The sequence below is a fragment of the Dermochelys coriacea genome, chromosome 7, assembly GCF_009764565.3.
Source record: "Dermochelys coriacea isolate rDerCor1 chromosome 7, rDerCor1.pri.v4, whole genome shotgun sequence".
NCBI lineage: Eukaryota > Metazoa > Chordata > Testudines > Dermochelyidae > Dermochelys > Dermochelys coriacea.
This window is the reverse complement of record NC_050074.1, coordinates 119,287,299-119,310,079: the sequence shown is the minus strand read 5'-3', so window position 1 is coordinate 119,310,079 and position 22,781 is coordinate 119,287,299. Positions and strand designations below refer to the sequence as shown.

The following is a 22,781-nucleotide window of genomic DNA, read 5'->3' as shown; positions in this document are numbered from 1 at the left end:
TGCCTTCATGTTTACAGCTGCTGAGTAAGCTACTCCAGATCCAGCACAAGTTGGTGGCTGGAGATTTAGGTATGTCTAGAAATGGGGTGAGTTTAAGTGGACTGCACCAGTGAAATGTTAGGTGTACCTGTGCTAATCTGTGCTGAACTCTGTTACAGAGATCATGAACCACCTATTACAGATCATGATGCCATAGTACAGAATGGGAATTGCAACTCAAGGGTTCCTCTCACTGTACCAATTAATGTTTCTTAACCCAGTCTCAGAGGTACGATCTCCAAGGGCAAGACAAACGTATCAGGTAAGAACCAAGGGAGTTAAGCGTCTACAGCCCATTCAGCCCTTTGCTCAGATGAAAATTATTAGCAGCAGTGATTGTGGGTTTTATAGCATAAACCCTGCCTACATGAGCTGGGCTGCAACCCATCAACTCATCTCACCAAAGCCACCAGCTGTCAGGTGGCAACTCTCTTCCCTGGTATAAATTCAAAAGAGGTGACAGATGCAGAGGTGAAAATGTCTGTATTCCATTCCTCAATCCCACAAGCCATTCGAGAGCTTGGCACTGTCAGCACTGTTTACCACGTTTGGGCCCAATTTCTTAGTGGAGAGAGATTAAAGAGAATCTAGGCATAGAAGGAACTGTTTGTTTCAATTCCTTTGGCTAGCACAGCGCTTTGTACATTTTTAATAAAGGCAGCTCTCCTGCTTTGATAGCAGCATCCCAAATATATGCATTTTTTCCTGTTAGCTTCTTCCACACCAAATGTAGCTCTTCATCTTTTGAAAATATTATGAGATTGTAATGAAGCATTTTTTCTCCTTAAACACCATACTCGCACTTGGATCAAACAGCATTTACTGTTCCAATTCTTATTTCATTTACAATAGGCTAAAATTAATCATAACTTACTTTCCCCAGCGCTCTGTAGATCTCAGAGAAAAGACAGACAGATGGAGAACTAAACATGTAGTGGGAACACGACTCAAAGCAAATATCTCATCACAGATGGTCTGAGCTAGTTGCAAGTGGGAAGTCTAAGGGTCATTTTGCATGGGCATTACAATCACTGTTCTGAAAAGATTCCAATTATTTTTTAAACATCTGTTTCAAATAAGCGCTCATTTAAGTCTGCTCTGCCTTCATAGGATAATTCCTCCTGGATCTTTAGAATGGCGGGAGTTTCATTCTGTGTAAGAATACCTGGGCCAAGATTTGCAAAAGTGGCTAGAGCTTTTGGGTGCAGCACGGGGGTGGGTTCTGCATTATGAAAAAGAACTTGCTATGGGATGGGAAGAGAGATTGCTGGGGACATCATCCCCCAACCGACACCCAAACCTGCAAGGGTAAATTAATGCTGACCTTGTTAGTTGTAACTAACTTAGATCTGCTTACACATGTTGGGATACCCCTGTTTTGGGACAGTTCAGAAGGATTCCATGGCATGGCGGCCCTTGAGGTCACCACAACAGACAGCCCTGTACCTTCATGGATCCCTTTAAAGACCCACCCACATCATAAGAACATAAGAATGGCCAAACTGGGTCAGACCAATGGTCCATCCAGCCCAGTATCCTGTCTACCGACAGTGGCCAATGCCAGGTGCCCCAGAGGGAGTGAACCTAACAAGTAATGATGAAGTGATCTCTCTCCTGCCATCCATCACCCTCTGACAAACAGAGGCTAGGGACACCATTCCTTACCCATCCTGGCTAATAGCCATTAATGGATTTAACCTCCATGAATTTATCCAGTTCTCTTTTAAACCCAGTTATAGTCCTAGCCTTCACAACCTCCTCAGGCAAGGAGTTCCACAGGTTGACTGTACGCTTGAGTGAAGAACTTCCTTTTATTTGTTTTAAACCTGCTGCCCATTAATTTCATTTGGTGGCCCCTAGTTCTTATATTATGGGAACAAGAACTAGGGGCCACCAAATGAAATCTCAGGGGGAATCTACAGGTTGAGGAGATGGGATCTGGAAAGAAGGCCAAATGCCACCCAACCACAATGGAAGAGTTCCAGGAACCTTGTGAATTTGGATTGCCACTGCCCTGTGTAGCAGTGACTCACATCTGGCCCTAAACATCTGATTCCAGATATAACCTGGAAGGCCATACCACTGATAGCTACCTAGCAGGCCATGCAATTGAATGCTAGTAAAGCAGGTGATATTGTTTTGAGAAAGAAGTAAGTCTGATGTTCCTTTTGTTTAAGAAGATGTTTGAAGTCTGGCTGCAAAGCCTTGACCTCTTCCGAATGGAACACAGGTTTTCCACCCCCCAGACTGACACTTTTTTGATAGGCATCTCAAAAACCCAGCTCCGTAAGGCAATGATAGCCTTTCAGGCTCAATTGCTAGTTCTCCATTGTTCTTAATTAGGGAAGATATGGAGCAGACACAAAAAAAACATCTCTTTGCTTGCTTCCCATTAAAATCTGCTAATGAGGCAAAGCATAAAAAGTGACCCACATTGGGGGGAGGAGAATTTTAAGGCAAAGCGCCCCCAATGGTGTTAATTGATTAAAATGAAATAGCAATTTTCGCAGACCTGAGCACAAATCTACATTTCATACTGATGTCCTTGACTGACTGAAATGCTGACGCAGCCATACGCTCTTTTCTGCTTTCAAATATTCTTTAAAAACAAGTTTTGTTAATTAAAGCTCATTCTGAAGTTACCGCTTGGCAGCAGTCACCTCTGAATTGATTGGGATCCGTCTGTGTGAGTGTGAATATATCAGCAATAACAACATACCTTGGGCAAAGAATACTTTGGCAGCTTCATCTGTGCAAATGCGTTCCTCCTATAGGACACGTAATAGTGTGGCCGTCCTCCAGATGTTAACTGCAGTATAAAAGGGAATTTTATAACCAGGGTTACCATCATCATCATCATCATCATCCATTTTTCTTTGAGGCAGGAGGAAAATATTAGGCAGGCTTAAAGGTGAATGAAACTGTGATAGCAACGATTTAACATAGCAGCAGTTGCCGGAGGTGACAAAATATCTGTCAAACAAACTATCAGTGACTAAAATTGACAGTCAGTGGCACAACCTGTCCCTATTGTTTGTAAGTAAAGTCAAAGGGTGAAATTCTGGGTGATTTCAATGGGGCCATGATTTCACCCTCTGATTTTATATCCATATTGCAGATTAGTATGGCACATTCAGGTCCTTGCTACCTGCAGAGGTATCAGGTGGTCAAGTGGTTAGAATAGCAGATTGCAAGGTAGGACCCGTGTATTCTATTTCTAGCTCTGGCACTGACTTCCTGTCTGACTTTGCACGTCACCATACTTCAGCATCTAAATAAGTGGCCTGACATTCAGACTAGCAAAGCATCTACAGCTCCCAAAGTCAATCGAACTTTGAAAATCAGGCCATTTATATAGGTCCTGAGCATGGATTGAAGTGCCTGACTTTAGCAACCCAACTTTGAAAATGCTGGAGTTCAACTGCATTTGTTTCATTTTTCACCACCTGTAAAAAGAATCTGGTCATGTTACCTCACTCACAAGGATGTCATGAGTATTAATCAGTCTTCATAAAAGACACTGAAATCCTTGGATGGAAGGTGCTAATATATGTGCAAAGAATCAATATGTTAGGAGCTCCTCAGTGTAGAACTTTATGTTAAGTATGGTGTTACAAAGATTTTTTGCAATTGTGGGGTGTTTTAAAAGGCATTATTGTAAGTGATCCAAGAACATAGAGGTCATGATTCACAACAGAGAAAAGAAATGAAATTATGACCATCTTTCATAATATCCATCTCTAATTCATTGATTGACAGCTAGTATTGACAACAAAAATTGTCCACAAGCACTTGGTTTTGGTTTCGGTTCCCCTCCCCTTCTGAAAATGTAAGTTATCAAGGATGGGCAATTTTTTCTCCAGTTTTTTAGGCAGCTGGAGAAGTCAACCATTTACTGATTAAAATTAAATCCTTTAAAACCTAAATATAACATACTTCTTTTCTGTCTTTCCCCAATTGATCTCACAACACAGTACAAACATCAACAAATTAATCTACACAATACCCCTAGATGCTGAGGGTTTTTATAGGGATCTCTTCACACGACCACTGAAATGCTGCCAGCTCTGGGGTGGAACGCAGCATACATTAAAAGCACAGAACAACACCGCACAACTGTTGAAAACAGGAAATTGAAATACACTGTATCCTATTTAAACAGAAGGATGATTTGAGAAGGCAGAACGTAACTAAACAGAGTGGAATTAACATACCTATTGTCACCGGGTGCACCATGGGATCAGGCTGGACCGTTGGCGAGAGGCCAACTCCAGCAGCACCGCACCAATGTGATACTAGAGCAATGATTCAGTTATGACACTGCCAAACGATCCCCACCTACTGAGCCGACCCCAGCACCAGTACCTCATTTGCAGTCAAAGGGTATATCTAGACTACACTTTGTGGACCTGCTTTAATTTGCATTACCTAACACATAAATGCTAGTATAGACACCTCCCCTATGTTAGTTAACTCCTTGCGTAAACCACAAGTGCTTATATTCTGGACCACACCATCTAAACTAGCATTTACAGCTGTGTTAGGTTTCAGAGTAGCAGCCGTGTTAGTCTGTATTCGCAAAAAGAAAAGGAGTACCCGTGGCATCTTAGAGACTAACAAATTTATTAGAGCATAAGCTTTCGTGAGCTACAGCTCACTTCATCGGATGCATTTGGTGGAAAAAGCAGAGGAGAGATTTATATACACACACACACACACACAGAGAACATGAAACAATGGGTTTATCATACACACTGTGTTAGTTACCTTGAGTCAATTAGCAATCAATTAACTCAAGTTAAAACAGCAGCACAGACTTAAGTCCAGACCAACCCCCAAAGGATCAGGTATCCAGTCAGGCAAGTCAGAGATACTGAAGGTCTCAGAAGGCATTCTGAAACCAGATTATTTCCAGTTCATGTACACTGTCCCTGCCCTTCTTTTCTCCAACTCTCTTATTAAATAGACAGTGGCAACAGGGTAATGAAACCCTTGGCTGTTCAGATGCCTTCTCCGGCTCTCACCTAGAACAGAGATTGGCTGAATACATCTCATCTCAATCCTTGTCTCAATAATCATAGTCCATGCATGACAATAATGGCTGATTACTCTGCCCAGCCCTTCGCTCTATCTCCCCCCACTTTTTCTATTCCTTTCTCTCACTCAGTAAAAGCCTTGATTAGTCTACTGCACTTGTGATATCAAGTGACTGGCACACCACCTTAAAGACGAGTGGTACGAGGTCTACTCCTGGAATGCATGATGAGGCTGGTTGATTGGCAATGAGGATTATTCCCATATGCATCCTGAATGCTCCAGGCAGCACCTCCATGACCTCATGTTGATAAAATACTTGAAATAGAGTCAGAAGGAACCAATTAGCATTCTCATGGGCTTATGCACTCTGTGAAGCTCCTTTATTAGGCACTCCGGGCTAGTTGCTTGGTTGTGTGTGTATATGTATATATAAGAAGCGGGGTGGGAGGGAGGAGAATTACTTGGAATCAATCAGAGAATGCATGTTCCACACCTGAACAAACACGTAATCGTCCTGCACAATCAGGGAGTCGGAGTCAATGTAGCCTGGAAATGGTTTGCTCCGGGTGGCTTCGGTGCAGTTCTGCATCCTGCAGGTGATGTACTGAGCATCTGAAATCATAAGGACAAAACAAAACAATGGTCAGTTATAAGGCATAGACCTCTCCCATTACTGCAGTATCAATAGCAGGCTCTCGCCTTCATCCCCAGTTACCTGGCCCATTCCTTTGCTACTGATGCAGGTTTATTTTAAAATATATCCCTGCAGAGCTCTGGGTGCTGTATATTATTTATTTATAATGTGGTAGTGCCTAGGAGCCCTAATCATGGACCAGGACCCCACTGTGCTAGATGCTGTACAAACACAGAACAAAAAAGAGGCCCTGCCCTGAAAAACTTACAATCAAATCTAATGTAAACTAATGAATCGAACATTGAGGAGCAGACAGAGCCAGATTCTCAGCAGTGCATGAGGAGCACACAATGCATCTGAGCAGTATGCGCATCAAAATGGCTACAAGTAACCCCCATACCCCAAACTACCCTCCTGGGGACATCTTTTTGCCAGTGCCAGAGCTGTGCATTTAGCCTCTGGCTGGCCACAGGCCCCAAGGCGCTACTCCAGCCTTCTAGCACTGCTGGGAGGCAAGGGGCCCCAACAATGCCTCCTCTTTCCTGGTCATACCACAGACATAGGGGGAATACAATGGCGGTTACTGTGGCTCTAGGGTGGGTACACTGGCTTTGGCTAGTCTAAACAACAGGGATTGTAAAGCACAAAGCCCTGACACTAACTTCCACCCCTCTGCTCCTTGTTTCCTTATCCCCTGCTTCTGGCAGCGTTGCTCAGCATTCTCAGCCACCTTAAGGTGGGGCACAGCTGCTCCTGCTCATTTGCCTTCAGGGCCGGCTGTCAAAGCTATCTTGATCTCACTTCATAACACTCTTCCATTCTAAGGTGTTCAGGATGGAGGCCACCTCTGAGGACAGTGGTGTATAATGTCTATAGCCCTGACCGAGTAAGCTTAGCCCTATGCTTAACTTTAAGCACGTGACTAGAGCCGCAGAGTTCAAGGGGACTACCCACATATTTGAAGGTAAGCACATGCCTAGTCTTTTAAGAATCAGGGGCCTTCGCAATAGAGGAGGATCAGGAATCAGCTGTAATAACCAATAGGCAGCAGGTTTAAAACAAACATAAGGAAGTATTTCTTCACACAACACGCAGCCAACCTGTGGAACTCATTGCCAGGAGATGCTGTGAAGGCCAAAATTATAACTGCATTAAAAAAATAATTAGTTACATTCCTGGAGGATAGGTCCATCAGTGGGTATTCACCAAGATAGTCAGGTGTGCAACCTCATGCTTTGGGTGTTCCTAAAACCCTCCAACTGCCAGATGCTGGGACTGGACAACAGGCAATGGATCGAAATTACCCTGTTGTGTTCATTCCCTCTGAAGCATCGGGCATTGGCCACTGACAGAAGACAGGATACTGGGCTTGATGGACGATTGGTTTGACCCAGTATGGCCATTCTTATGACTATAGAGGGAATTCTTTATTGAGGCTGCTGGAGAAGACAAACCCTGTGGTTCTTCTGGACTTCCTAGCTCCCAGACTGACTAAACCAGCCTGTGCCATGTAGTGTCACACACACTCTCAAAAACCCATGAGGACTTCTGGCCACATCTCAAGCGGCTTGCCAGCTATACATTATGTCAAGTAAAGTACCAAGTAGGAGTCCCCTAGATTAAATGCTTTAACCAGAGTGGAGAATTAGGGCCTCAGTCATAAAACGTAGGCTTTTCCAGCTCAATTAGGCAATTGCAGTTTGTATGAGGACAAAACTCATTTACAGAAAGAAGGATTTTAGCATTAACACTAGCTTGACAAACTCTAAATGTCATTTAATCTTGAAAGTACTTCTAATCATCTTTCTCTTTGGAGTAGCATAGTCCCTTACTTGGTATAATTACATCCCTCTGAACAGAGAAACAACATTTTTCCATTGAAATTGAAACACTAGCTTTTCATCATTTTCTATTTACTCATTTAAAAAAAATCCATCATTTAAAAGGTTTTTTTTTCTTATTATTTCTAAGGATGATGTCTTCTATTTAAAAACAGACACACAGAGTACAAATCCATGGGCTTTAGTAAAGTTAGATTGTGGAAGATTTTGGCCCTATGTTTGCAGAGCACTTTGAATATTTAAAGTGCTAAATATTATTAGTCCATACAGTATAGAATTCTTTGCATTTTCAAAGCTCATTACAAAAGACTAATTGATATAATCCAGGTATCATGAACAGAGTACCCTTTCGTTCTCTGCCATGTGCTTTTCTTTAGACCAGCCACTTGGGGGAAATAGAAGATATGCACAGTAGCCAGCACGTCAATTGATATCAAGAAATCTCCCTTTCAAGGGTCATTGCTCCATTGTCCCTGTTGTCAGGAAACCACAGAAGGAAGAGGAAAAGAATAGGAGGCGAGGGAAGGTTGAGGTCTTTCCTCCTTACAACTACTGATCATGTGAAATAAATCCACCTGATCATCAAAGATGGCCTCAACCCAAAGCCTCAGAGGAAGACAACACATCAAAAAGGCAATATGCCTTGGGGAAAATTCCTTCCCAATCCTAAATTTAGCCATTGTCTTAGCCCTACCCATGTGATCAAGAATCATGCTTCCCAGAACTGCTGATCCTACGAATGCTTACTCCTTTGAGTAGCCCCTTTCTCTCCAGCTCTCCTTCTGCCATGGTTTGGAAGACTTTCTGGAGTGAAGACAAATTATTTGCCACACCCACTCCTTCCCTTCTACTTCTGCTTTGTTCCCAGAGTCGCAAGCTGTCTCGCATGCAGGGGGAGACCATTCTAAAGTGTTCTTAGCTCCAGCTGAACTGGCTGTCTGCTGCAGTGTGTGCACATATTGACCACTGTTCTAAGACAAGCCAGACAAGCCAATGGCTGGCTTTAGTATAGGTATGTATATCAGATCTGACAGGGAAGGACTGCAGGCTGTCATTGCAAAATGCTCCTAACTACTAATAATGGGCTAAACCCCTGAAGTCATCATTCAGACTAAATAACCCTAGCGGTCAATCGACCAAAGCATGAGATGCATATTCTTTTACTCCAGCCAAACTTCTTTCGTCTTGGAGCCCAGAAATAAAGGGAATCAGGCTTCACAAGAAAGGGCCAACCATTCTTCTTTACATTGTGTCAACATTAAACACAATCTCTTTTGGCATTCTGTTCATGGGGACTTTTTATGCAATTCCACAGGAAGCGTCCTGTAATTTAGCATTAATTAAGGTCAATTAATGTATTCAGTTGCTACGCTCTGGAATTAATTTCATTACTTTTCCTACACAGATGTTTTCCCTGCCATAGGTAATTAGGACATTATGCTTCTCATTTCCAGCATCCTCACCTCTAACAACAGCTGCTGCTTTTAATATACAACCACCACAACAAAGCCATGCTGTGCCTAGAGAGAAGAACATAGCAATTGCCATCTTTGATCAGAGCAGTATCCATAGCACTGTGAATTAGATCATGATCCTTGGCATTGGTCAATACTAGATATTTCTAATGAAGGTGCAAAAGCCCTCTGAAAAACAATGAGAAAATAGGCTTCCCATTTCCATAGGGGAAAACACCAGGAACTAAATCTGCTCTTCTCAAGGAGAAGCATGAAATACGACTGTAGGTGCAACTGGAGTTTGACAGCTGTGAAGGCAGCATACTGAGATGTCTCAATCCCTTCTAGCTTGATCTAAAGCTGCATTGATAAGCTCTGCAGGGAGCTGTGTCCAGCCCTTCTTGGTGATGTGGGTGTGTCACTGGCAAACCCCGTGCCAGCTCTTACCAAGTCTGTAGCCATCAGCTGATAAATTTGTAGCTGGAAACCAGACCAGCTCACCTGTATGTTAATATTGTTCGAGGTAGGTGTTAGACTAGTAAGAATGTGTTTAGACTCTATAAAATGCTTGTAAGTTGCTGCATGCATTAATCTTCCGTGTAATGTCTGGATCCCTCACTATAAGGTAATATGTAAGTTTTGCTTTATAATTGTAAAAATGCCTGCTATGAACATCAAGAAGAGACATCAAGATTAAATGGTCCATTGTAGGACAAACACTGCGTTGATTGCTCCATCCACCCATGAAGAAGTTACAGAAGCTCTCATCCCATGGGTCTGAACTCTAGGGGAAACCCATATAAAGATGCTCACAAGAAGAAATGGTTTGTTGTTTGGACTCTTCGAAGGGCTGGAGCTAAGAAAGAAAAAGCAGAGATCCCCAGTGTCAGCCTGAGTTAGCCCGCCTAAAAAGACATTCAGTGGACAAATTACTACATCTCTGTCATCTTTTGGAACCATTGACTGACTCACTGTGCTTATATGTTGCCTGCTTTACCTGTAATAACTCATTTATTTTTCCTAATTAATAAATGCTTAATTAGTTTACTATAGGATTGTTTACCAGCATTGTCATTGGTGTGACATCTATAGTACAAACTGACATGAGACAAGTGACTGGTCTCTAGGAACTGGGAGCAACCTGAATATTTTGCGAGTTTTGGTACAAGTGACTATGACTAAGGCTAAGATTTTGTCATGGTGATGCTTAGTAAAAGTCACAGACAGGTTATGGTCAACAAACAAAAATTCACAGAAGCCATGACCTGTCTGCGACTTTCGCTGCTGTGGCTCCATGGTTTCCCCTGCCACCATGGTGGCTGGGAACTGTGGGGTTCCCCCCCCTCTGCCCAAGGCAGCTGGGAGCTGCAGGATGACCATATTTCCTCCCTCTTCCCCTTCCCCAGTGTGAGGCTGTCGCCCGTTGCTGGAATCCTGAGGAGGGCCCCCTCAGGAATCTGTCACCTGTCACTGGAATCTTTCAGGGGGACGGGGGGGTCCTGTTGCTTGAACCTTGCCATGGCTCCACAGGTTTCCAATTCCAGAGTCCCGCAGCCCCTGGGGCTGAAGCAGAGAATATCATGGAGGTCTGTGGGAGTCACGGATTCCGTGACTTCCATGACCTCCGTGACATAAATGTAGCCTTAACTGTGGCTAATTCTGGCTTGTCTGAGTGGCAAGATAGAAAGGTGTGCCCATGGGGACAGTCTGTGACTCCATGGTAAGGTTGTTACTGTCATCCAGGAGTTCACACTTGTTACTGGGTTGGTGAAATCTAATTATAAAACTTAGAGCCAGTTTGGGGTGTCTGGCCTGCGTTGACAGTCTGCCCTGAGGTTGGCACTCCTGGTCATGAACCCTCCTGACAGCATGATGGTGGACATAGCTTAATAGAGGGCGGTTGGGTGGGGGGGGGGGGTTGGGAGCTTTGAAGGACCCCTGCCAAAATGAAGAGAGTCAAATTCCTTTTATAAAATGAATTCAGAAGCCCTGTGGGGCACCCTGCTACAAGGTATTATGTGAGCTAATAACTCCAGGTTCTGCTCCACCACTGAAGTCAACAGAAAGGCTTCCATGGATTTCATTGGTGGTTGGATCAGGTGACTGGATAGTAAGGTGAGCGTGACAATTTATTTGTAACAAATAATATTCATTGTGAATTTATCCCATTTGTTTCGGTTTGGAATTTGTGCAGGAATCAGTTCCAATTTCTGCAATTATATCTAGTATTGTATGGATTAGCCAAACAGTTTGGACAACCAGTGTCCAGCAAACAGACAAAATGAACAGTTCGCAGACAAACTATTTAGTAGGCCTTGTTCAGGATTCTGATTGGCCATCTAAGTCATAAGGTATTATTTCTGCTCCTGGACTGGAATATTGAAACTTTTTAAATAAGAGAATAACAAACAATGAATAACTCACTTCCTCATATGAAGGTTCAGGTAAATAATCATTCATGGAACATTCAGGATTCACGAGCATTTTCACAAGCAGCCAGCAGCATACTCACAAATAACAAATGTTAAAGAACACTGAAATAAAGCCAGTTCATTTTTGAGGGATATAGTAACCAATCTGGTTTCATCCCTATTATTCCAAGAGGATTTAATATTTAAATGAATGAGGGCACTGTCTGCAGTTCCAATAACTAGGCTACAATTAGAAGAGCTAACAATCCTCATTTTTAGGGCAAATTCTGATAATCAACTATGGTTGGGAAGAAATTACCATTTGCCTTATCCCCATGACACACTTTTGCCCAGTCATAGGGCATTCTGGAGATTCTTTGAAAGAAAAGGCCATTGTTAAAGGCAGGATGTCAGACTAGATGGAGTATATATCTGCTCCCAAGTAGTAATTCTTATGTTTTTCTTTGCAATACCTACACAGGAAGAAGAAAGGAACATAGCCTTGTAGTTCAGAACTATGGGTCAGATTCTTGGCTGCTGAAAATCACCATAACATGCTGATTAACACCAGCTGAGGATCTGACCCCACCTGTGATTACAAAACAGCAAAAGTAAAATTTAAATTAAAAATCAATAAACAGATCAATGCAGCAGAAGAACAGTAAAATGGACAGAGATACTTATTAAATATCAACAAAAGCCAGAATTTCTGCTACCACTTCATATTTCTTCTTTACTTTTTATCAATCCCTTCCTTTAAAATAATAATTCTCTGATATCCAGTTTATCGACATCTATCCAAATAAATGCAAGTCCCTCGCACATACTCATTCAATGACCTGATCCTCTGACCTGTATTTATAATAAATAGTTATTGTACTATTGTGAGTAAGATTGTGGCAGCAGTAGAACTGTTCAGGCATTAATCAATTAATTTTTTGTTGGAAAATACTGATTTGTCTAGATCAAAGTTTTCCAGGGAACATAACAGAAGAACAGCCACACTGGGTCAAATCAATGATCCATCTAGCCCAGTATTCGGTCTTTTGACAGTGGCCAGTGTCAGATGCTTCAGAGGGAATGAACAGAACAGGGCAATTACCAAGTGATCCATCCCATCGTTCACTCCCAGCTTTTGGCAGTGGAAGGTTTAGGGACACCCAGAGCATGGGGTTGCAACCCTGATGATCTTGGGTAACAGCCATTGATGGACCAAGCCTCCATGAACTTATCTCATGCTTTTTTGAACTCCGTTATTCTTTTGGCCTTCACAACATCTCCTGGCAATGAATTCCATAGGTTGACTATGAGTTGTATGAAGTAGTATTTCCTTATGTTAGTTTTAAACCTGTTGGATGACCCCTAGTTCTTGTGTTAGGTGCCATGGTAAGTAACACGTCCCTCTTCACTTTCTCCACACTAGTCACGATTTTATAGACCTCGATCATACACCCTCTTCATCGGCTTTTCCAAGCTGTACTGTCCCAGTCTTTTTACTCTCTCATAAAATGGAAGCTGTCCCATAAGCCTAAGCATTTCTGTTGCCCTGATCTCTACCTTTTTCAGTTCTAATATTCTTTTTTGAGATGGGGCAAGAAGAACGGCTTGCAGTATGCAAGGTGTGGGCGTACCCTCGATTTATATAGTGGCATTATGATATTTTCTGTCTTATCATCTATTTCTTTCCTAATGGTTCCTAACATGGTTAGCTTTTCTGACTTTTGCTGCACATTGGGCAGATGTTTTCAGGAAACCAACCACAATGACTCAAAGGTCTCTTTCTTGAGTGGTAACACATAATTTAGACCCCATCATTTTATATGCGTAAGTGGGATGATGTTTCCCAATGTGCATTAATTTGCATTTATCAACATTGAATTTCATCTGCCATTTTGTTGCCCAGTCACACAGTTTTGTGAGATCCCTTTGTAACTTTTCAGTCAGTTTTGGACTTAACTTTCTCGAGTAATTCTATCATTACTCATATACATCATCATCATAAAAGTATCATCAGCAAATTTTACCACCTCACTGTTCAGCCCCTTGTCCAGATCAAATTTAAATCGATTTGTTTTAAAACCTCCTCTATTGATACTTTAATCTGGACAGTTCCTCAGATTTGGCACCTAAAAAGAAGGGTTCAGGTGTGGGAATCTCCCTCACATCTGCTGAAGTGAAGATTGATGCAAAGCATTCATTTAGCTTCTGTGAAAGGACCTTGTTTTCCCTGAGTGCTCCTTTAGCAACTTGATTCTCTAGCAGCCCCCCTTATTGTTCGTCAGGCTTTGTGCTTCTGATGTAGTTAAAACAATATTTGTTGTTAGTTTTTGTGTCTTTTGCTATTCAAATTCCCTATCTAATTATATAGTTTTATACTTCACTTACCTGAGTTTATGCTCCTCTTTATTTTCCTAAGTAGTATTTGACTTCCAATTTTTAAAGGGCACCTTTTAGACTCCAATCACCTCTTTTACTCTGTTCTTTAGCAAGGGTGGCTTATGTTTGGTCCTCTCACTGTTTGGTTTTTTTGTGGGGAGAGGGGACAGGAAATGGGGATACATTTAATTTGAGCCTTATTATGATGTTTATAAATAGTTTCCATGACGCTTGCAGGAAAGAGTGGGTTTTGACAATTTTTTTGACTCAGACATTTTTTGAAAAAAAAGTGTCAAAACTGTTGAAACATTTTGACATTTAAGATAAATACAAAAAGAAAAGGAGTACTTGTGGCACCTTAGAGACTAACAAATTTATTAGAGCATAAGCTTTCGTGAGCTACAGCTCACTTCATCGGATGCATTTGGTGGAAAAAACAGAGGAGAGATTTATATACACACACACACAGAGAACATGAAACAATGGGTTTATCATACACACTGTAAGGAGAGTGATCACTTAAGATAAGCCATCACCAACAGCAGGGGGGGGAAGGAGGAAAACCTTCCATGGTGACAAGCAGGTAGGCTAATTCCAGCAGTTAACAAGAATATCAGAGGAACAGTGGGGGGTGGGGTGGGAGGGAGAAATACCATGGGGAAATTGTTTTACTTTGTGTAATGACTCATCCATTCCCAGTCTCTATTCAAGCCTAAGTTAATTGTATCCAGTTTGCAAATTAATTCCAATTCAGCAGTCTCTCGTTGGAGTCTGTTTTTGAAGCTTTTTTGTTGAAGTATAGCCACTCTTAGGTCTGTGATCGAGTGACCAGAGAGATTGAAGTGTTCTCCAACTGGTTTTTGAATGTTATAATTCTTGACGTCTGATTTGTGTCCATTCATTCGTTTACGTAGAGACTGTCCAGTTTGGCCAATGTACATGGCAGAGGGGCATTGCTGGCACATGATGGCATATATCACATTGGTAGATGCGCAGGTGAACGAGTCTCTGATAGTGTGGCTGACAAAGTAAAACAATTTCCCCATGGTATTTCTCCCTCCCACCCCACCCCCCACTGTTCCTCTGATATTCTTGTTAACTGCTGGAATTAGCCTACCTGCTTGTCACCATGAAAGGTTTTCCTCCTTCCCCCCCCTGCTGTTGGTGATGGCTTATCTTAAGTGATCACTCTCCTTACAGTGTGTATGATAAACCCATTGTTTCATGTTCTCTGTGTGTGTGTGTGTATATAAATCTCTCCTCTGTTTTTTCCACCAAATGCATCCGATGAAGTGAGCTGTAGCTCACGAAAGCTTATGCTCTAATAAATTTGTTAGTCTCTAAGGTGCCACAAGTACTCCTTTTCTTTTTGCGAATACAGACTAACACGGCTGCTACTCTGAAACCTAAGATAAATACATTAAACAATAAAATCTAAATAAACATTTCAAATTTGTTGGCTTGTTTGTTTGCTTGCTTGCATAAAAAAATTCAAGATTTCAACTTTTCATCCCAATTCAGGATGGGACTTTTCTTTAAATCTGGTGAATTTGTGTGTGATGGGAAATCCACTTCCTGCCCAGCCCTGAGCAGCAGACTCATACTCCAGATGTTCCATTTATTCAATTGCCTGCAGGTGCTGTGGTAGTATCCAAATGTAATGTGGGCATTCATCTTTTGAACTACCTACCAGTTGACAATATTTTGTTACAGGTGTTATGCTACCTGAATGAACTAGAGTTGAGACTGCAGAACTTCAGCATCTTTCATTTGCTTTTGTGTGGGTGCCTAGCCACACACCCATGATTGAAATTTTGCCCTCACTGACTTGCCCAAGTTCAGGCAGCAAACCAATGGAGGATAGGAGATAGTACCCAGATCTCCTGACTCACAACTATTTACCTCTCATGCAAAGCAGAACAAAGGAACAGTATGTATCAAGCTGATTATATTAAAAGCCCAAGAGGGATTAGAACTACAGATTTCAGGTGTGAATCCCAATGTGAACTGTGCAGAGTGTTTACATTCAAGCACTAGATTTGGCCCCAGCCTCCAATGAAACATTCCTAACTTAAAGAACCCCCAAAACTTTAAGAAATAAAAATAAACTGTTGCCAACTCTTCAGATTTTAATCCATCTAGGGTCCCCAGCAATGAGGTAGCGGAGCTCCTCACAATCTTTAAAGCATTTATGCTCACAACACACCTGTGAGGTAGGGCGTGCTATATCTCTGCTTTACAGATGGGGAACTGAGACAACAGGAGATTGAGTGACTTTTCCATGGTCATGCAGGATGTCTGTGGCAGAGTAGGGAATTGAACCCAGTGGACATTGGATCAGGCCCTTAACCAGTCAATTCTTAAAGGCACAGTACTAAGACATCTTAGGGAAACTAGCATGTTTCAGGCCTTGATTGTCTAATTCTCACTAACGAGAGCTGTACAAACCATTAGCTACAAAATTTACATGCTTTTTTCATAAATGTAATACCCAGCTAAGTTTGTCAAAAATTTACAGACCTTTCAAGGAATTTTGATTACGTTTTAATCTAATTTGGCTTTAGCTTCTAACAGCCTACTCCCTGCCCTCTGGTTACAGAAAAGAATTTATGGTGTTATTCAGATCTATATGAAATTAACTGTTTCTCTACAGCATTGACTTGAAACCAGGCAAAAATCTGTAGTTTCTGCTCACTTTTTTTGTCAATGAGTTTCTGATTTTATTCCAAACTAAAAGTGGAACCCTAAGGACACAAAATTTTATGAATGGAAATGTAAGATAAGGCTCAGATGAATTACTTCCAACTGAAAACACAGTGATTGCCACTTGGCTCTTACTTAGAGTCTGGCCCAGATTGGACTTTAAGAGAAACCACTAAATATAAACATCACTTTCTATGTACTTGGATTTTATACTGGAGATAAAAATCCGCTACATTTGGCACTCTACAGAAATTAACCAAGAGTATTAAAAATTTTAATCACATCAATTAACACTGTATAATAATCAAACTGCCATATAACTCCCATACCAAATCAATCACATACCCAGCTGCTTTTTGGGGACTCTAGTTCAAGCGCTAGCATTTATCGTACAATTTAACATATGACATAAAAGGCCAGATCCTGAGCTGATGTATTTGGGCATAGCTCCTCTGAAATCAGTGAAGTTATATAGATTTATACTAGCTGAGGGACTGTTATTTTTTCCTTGTTAATCTTTTAACATTATGTATAGAAATACAATACATACAAATATGAAGACAGACCATGATCAGGGATCAGAAGGCCTAGACACAGTCAGGAAAAAAAGTTATTAGTTTTCTGGCTGGGAATGCCCAGGACTAAGTCAGATGATGATGATAAATGCTCTCACAACCCTACCAGCCAGATTTTCTAATACCGTACTGCAGTGACATCTCTATTCTCTCTCATCTGAAGCCATGGTTAATATACTGCTGAGCTTCTGCTGGGAAAGATACAAGGGACAAGAATAAAACTATCTTGTTATTTGCATTGAGGTTGGGTGCTTTTGCTTAGATCCTGAGTTTCAATTGCTGGGTGATTTTTTTTCTACTTTGTTTCGATAGGGCTACCTTTTCAAATTAAATCCCTTTATTGAATTTTCACCCTTGGTTAGCTCCCAAACATGTGGCCCTTGCCAAAGATTAGAGAAATACTTCACAAATTGTAACTCTTGGGCTGAAGCTGAAAAAAGGCATTTTATTAACAACTCCTTGCCTGCTACAGTTACATGCTACTCTCCTCCAATGGAGAAAGGTTTGCTCACCAATCAGTGGGTGGAAATTATCTTTTTCAGGGAAGGCAAGTTTGCTCAGCTATCTGGTTCTAGCCACTAGACAACCTAGGTTTTATTCTCAACTATGTCATCATGTGACTTTGAGCAAGTCACTTCACTACCTGTACCTCAGTTTTCCCATCTGTAAAATGGGAATAATAATGTTTATTACTTTTGTATCTACATTTATATAGACCTTTTCTTCTAAAGTATTATTCTTCTTATGTCACAATCATTCAAATTGGACCAGAAGAAGAGAGAAGAGGAAAAAAGAGGAATTGGAGTTTTTAGCATAGAGCATACCTTGAAGTGAATACACCTTAGTGTCACTACAAGAGAATAGCCCTTAATAAACACTTACTACAGTTTTACACAGTAACAGTCCAAAACACAATACAACAGTGTAGCTGCTCCATTAGAGGGTGTCACAGTAGAATATTTTATTACTATTTAGTACTTTCATAGGAGCAGAAAGGATGGATCAGCCTCCTTTCTGTGTCCTGGGAATGTGAAAGTTAAAAAAAGGAAAGAAAAAACAAATGGTAAAAAGCACAGATATTTAAAATTCTTTCAGTTTTAATAATCTAATGTGTTATTAAATGGAAAGGACATTAAAAATATATACAATTTCTATTCCAATGGTGTCTTTTAAAATTCATCCTCTGAAGAATAATTTTTTACCCATAACGCTAATCAAGTTAAAAAAAAATTGTCTTGAGACAGTTCCCTCCCTGACAGTTTCTGGGCTAATCCTGCCCTCATAAATCCGGAGGAACACCATTGACTTTAGCTGTGTAATTGAGAGCAGAATTTGACCCAGTGGGATTTTTCAGAAGTTAATTTACTATGTCATAAAACCAAAAAATAAATAATCCTGCAAATGGTGCAAATCTATTATTTACATTGCAGCAAAGCTGACATTTTCAGGAGAACCATCATGGAATTAAAAATGAGAACATTCAGGACAATCGGGTGGTTTTTCTGAGGTACACAACTGCCTGAGGCAATTGAAAGCTGCAGGGAAAAAGCCACAGGGAAAGACTGTCAGAGGTGGGGAAGCAGAAAGATTAAACAGCAGGAAGCAGGGGAGTGGAGAAAAGACCAGCAGAGGTATCAGCAGACCTGAAAAAACTTCTGTCCAACAAGGAAAGCTTGAGAAAGGTATTTGGAGTTGTAAGCACAAGGAATATTGGCCACAAGAGCAAAGAAAGGTGGCTGAAGAGTCAACGCAATGGAGGAGGAGCAGGTACAGAGATAAACTACAGAAGAGAGTATCCTTTTACCGACTACCTTTGAAGGCTGCACATCCCATGGGAATCCTCCCTCCTGCAAGTAAGCTCCTTCCCCAGCCTGTTAATACCACCCTTTCAGCTAACTGGAGGAGCTGCTGCTCTGCCTTGAACTGAGGGCGCTGCTCTTAGACCCTGCCTGTGAGAGACTGAACAGAGAAGAAAAGTAAGATCTCTACTGTAGCATGTTGTCGTCAGAATGGCAGGCTAACCCAGAGCACGACGGAGCTGGTAACGACAATACTGTCTGGAAACTAAGGTACTTACGGCCATCCACTGTCTTTGCCTCAAGGTGTACAAGGTCTGGCTCTTTACTGGAACCCATCACAGACCTGCAAAGGACAGACTGAAGTTAAAGCATTAAAATGAACAAAGCACAGGCAGAGACTGTCCACTGCATTTATTCCACAGTAGAAGACCTTTTAGGTGGAGTTAAATTCGTATCAGTAACAAAAAGCTAAAGAACTTTGAAAGACCATACTAGTGTTCCCTAAAGTAACAAACCTTGGAAATTCTAGCCATGCTGACCTTCGATAAAACCAGGGTTCACATCCTTCCAACAGCCTTAACTCTGCCCAACACTGCATCCCCACCACATTCAGAATGGGGAATGTTGGTGTGTCCTTTGCTTTGATTGGTGGTGGATATTTTAGTGTGTAGAAAATGGTGTGTCCTTTGCTTTGATTTCTGGGCTGCATTTCAGTGCGTGGCGTGCTGATGTGCCTTGTGTTCTAATTGGTGGCGTATGCCTTGGTGTTTGGTGCTAAAATCAAGCTTCTATTATGAGTTGTGTTATGAGATAGGTAAAACAATCAATTTGTAAGCACCTGGAGGATACTGGTGTTATAAGGAATAGCCAGCATGGATTTGTCAAGAACAAATCAAGTCAAACCAATGTAATTTTCTTCTTTGGCAGGGTTATTTGCCTATAGAATAGAGGGGAAGCAGTAGATATGGTATATCTTGATTGTAGTAAGGGTTTTGACACAGTCCCACATGACATTCTCATAAGCACACTCAGGAAATGTGGTCAAGATGAAATTATTATAAGGTGGATGTGCAACTGGCTGTAAGACTGTATTCAGAGAGCAGTTATCAATAGTTTGTTGTCCAACTTGTACAGCATATGTAGGCAGGTCCTGCAGGCTCATTCCTGGGTCTGGTACTATTCAATATTTTCATTTATGATTTGGATAATGGAATGGAGAGTATGCTTATAGAATTTGAAGATGACACCATGCTGGGACACCATTGGTCTGAATTCAGCAATATGAAATGCAATAAAGACCAGTGCAAAATACTTCACTTAGGAAGGAAAATCAAATACCCACCTACAGAACAGTGAATAACTGGCTAGGTGGTAGTGATGCTGAAAAGGATCTTGTGGCTATAGTCGATCACAAATTGAATATGACTCAACAATGTGATTCATAGATAAGAGTGTCATAGATAAGATATATGAAATAAGTGTCCTGCTCTCCTCAGCACTGGTGAGCACAGCTGGAGCACTGTGTCCAACTCCAGGTGCCACACTTTAGGGAACCTTTGGACAAATTGGAGAGTCCAGAGAAAAGCAACAAAAACGATAAAAAAATTTGAAAATCTGACTTATGAGGAAAGGTTAAAATAACTGGACCTGTTTAGTTTTGAGAAAAGTCGACTGAGAGGAGACCCGATATTAAGGTCTATTATAAAGAGGTTGGTGATTAATTGTTCTCCATGTCCACTGAAGGTAGGACAAGAAACAATGAGCTTAATGTGCAACAAGGGGGATTTAGGTAAGATAGTAAGAAAAACTTTCTAACTATAAGATTAGTTAATATCTGGAACAGGCTTCCAAGGGAGGTTGTGGAATCGCCATCACTGGAGATTTTTAAAAAGAGGCTGGACCTGTTAGGGATAGTCTAGGTATACTTTGTCCTGCCACCGAGCAGGGGCTGGATTTGATGACTCGAGGTCCCTTCCAGTCCTAGATTTCTATGATTCTATGTAGAATCCTAGTCATTCCTCTATATCAGACTTTGCATGCACATTAGTTTAATAGGTTTTCAGAGTAGCAGCCATGTTAGTCTATATTTGCAAAAAGAAAAGGAGTACTTGTGGCACCTTCGAGACTAACAAATTTATTTGAGCATAAGCTTTCTTGAGCTACAGCTCACATCCGTAATGACCAATATTCTCTCATTAATTAACAAACATAAAAATAAAATTCTCTGTCCTGTCAGACATTTCATTGGCTCAAATCTAATTAAAACTGTGTTAAATTAATAAACCAGATGGCAGTCTGGCTAAAAAAATGCTTGTTTGTTCACTGGATAAGAAATATCAGTGTAAGGCACTCCATACTGCACATAAGGGATTATGAAGTACACCTTTGGTAAAAAGTCCCATTTAATTGTTAACATCTATCTGGAGAACGCCCCAGAATGGGCCAAAGGGCCATTAGTTTGATGTCCTCTCTGAATTATAGTACTGCTAACTCAGCATCAATTCTGAGGGCACAGTCCTGTTATTGGTTTTGAACCTGTCACCTCTTTCCCGGAGGCAAGAATGAGAGCAGATGGGCCATCCTCATGTGTTTCCATTAAAGATTTGCCTGCCTCAATGTGGACCATTTTCTTAACAGTAGCCTGAACTATGGGTTAATACTAGATTAAAGCAAGAACATTAATTTCCAGTGATGGACAAGTCAGATGCTATTCTGTCCAATGCCTCATTATTTGCAGGCAATCAAAACTGAGGTTGTAATTCAACTCCCACTTATACTGCAATCCGAGTCCGAACCAGCCCTTAATCAACACTGGTATTAACTAAGTAACTAGCAATAACCATTTTAAAGATGTTATGAAAAATGGAACTATTTGTTTTGATTATCTCTAGCTTCACTTGGAGAATCCTCTTGCAATTCGTCAGCTAAACAAGCTTCTTTTTCTTTGCTGGACAGTGTGAAACATTTCCAGAGAGGCTCAAAACCTGTTTCCCATCTCAGAGCTAGTTTGCTTGTTCTGCACCAGTGCATTTGGTGTCTGTTTTTCAGCAACGGTCAAGCTATACTGGTAGTAGCAATGGTTTAAGTGCAAGTGTAGAAAGGGATATGTAATGAGCCGGATTAAATTTTTCAGGTCAATAGTTTCTTCACCAAAAAAGTTTTGGATGAACAAAAACTATTTGTGACTTCAGTGAATAGTTTCAACCAAAAAAACCTCATGTTTTTTTTAATAAGATTAAATATTTGTTTCAATATTTTAGAAATAAAATGTTTCAACATCTCTTGTTTTGATACTAATAAATTTTGAAAAGGTAAAAACCACCCCAAGTCAAAATGATACAAACGTTTGACCCAAAACAGGATCATTTCAAGATTTTGTGAATACTTCATAATTTTAAATATTTTGTTTCACTTTAAAATTTTACATTTTTGATTTAAAAAAAAATCAAACATTTTTTTTAAAAAAATGGTCAACATCAAAACAAAGTGTTTTGCCTAAATAAAATGTTTCATTCAAGCCAAAATGAACATTTTTTCAATTTTTTGATTCACCACAAAATTTTAAAATATTAATTTGTGGTCGAACTGGAAGCAAATTCCCCCTTCCACTTCCAAATTTTCAAAATTGCCAATGTACCAAAACAATTCCAATATTTACTCAATTCTACTTGTGGCATCATCATTTATTAACCATTTATAAAGGTACTTCTAACAAAGTGTGACCCAAATTGATAAAGAATGATTAATTATTATAATGATAGAAAGGGATTGACAATCCTTACTGGAAATCTGTTGAATTATATGGATCAGAGCAGAGGAATATATGTTGGACTGCCTTTAAACCAAACTAATTTTGAGAGAGACAAAGTGGGGAATATGGACCAACTTCTGTTGGTGAGAGAAACAAGCTTT

At 40.7% G+C, this 22,781-nt stretch overlaps 1 protein-coding gene across 2 annotated transcripts in view; it reads right to left on the bottom strand.

The window, feature by feature from the left end:
• The window catches only part of SORCS1 (sortilin related VPS10 domain containing receptor 1), a 444,317-nt gene that overhangs the window by 95,298 nt on the left and 326,238 nt on the right, over positions 1-22,781 (bottom strand). For both annotated transcript variants that reach the window (XM_043518946.1, XM_038411260.2), the window contains exons 6-8: positions 19,148-19,212; positions 5,570-5,688; positions 2,759-2,848 (exon numbers count right to left, since the gene is read on the bottom strand). In XM_043518946.1, coding sequence (XP_043374881.1) covers positions 2,759-2,848; positions 5,570-5,688; positions 19,148-19,212 — 274 coding nt within the window. The remainder of the gene's footprint in view (positions 1-2,758; positions 2,849-5,569; positions 5,689-19,147; positions 19,213-22,781) is intronic.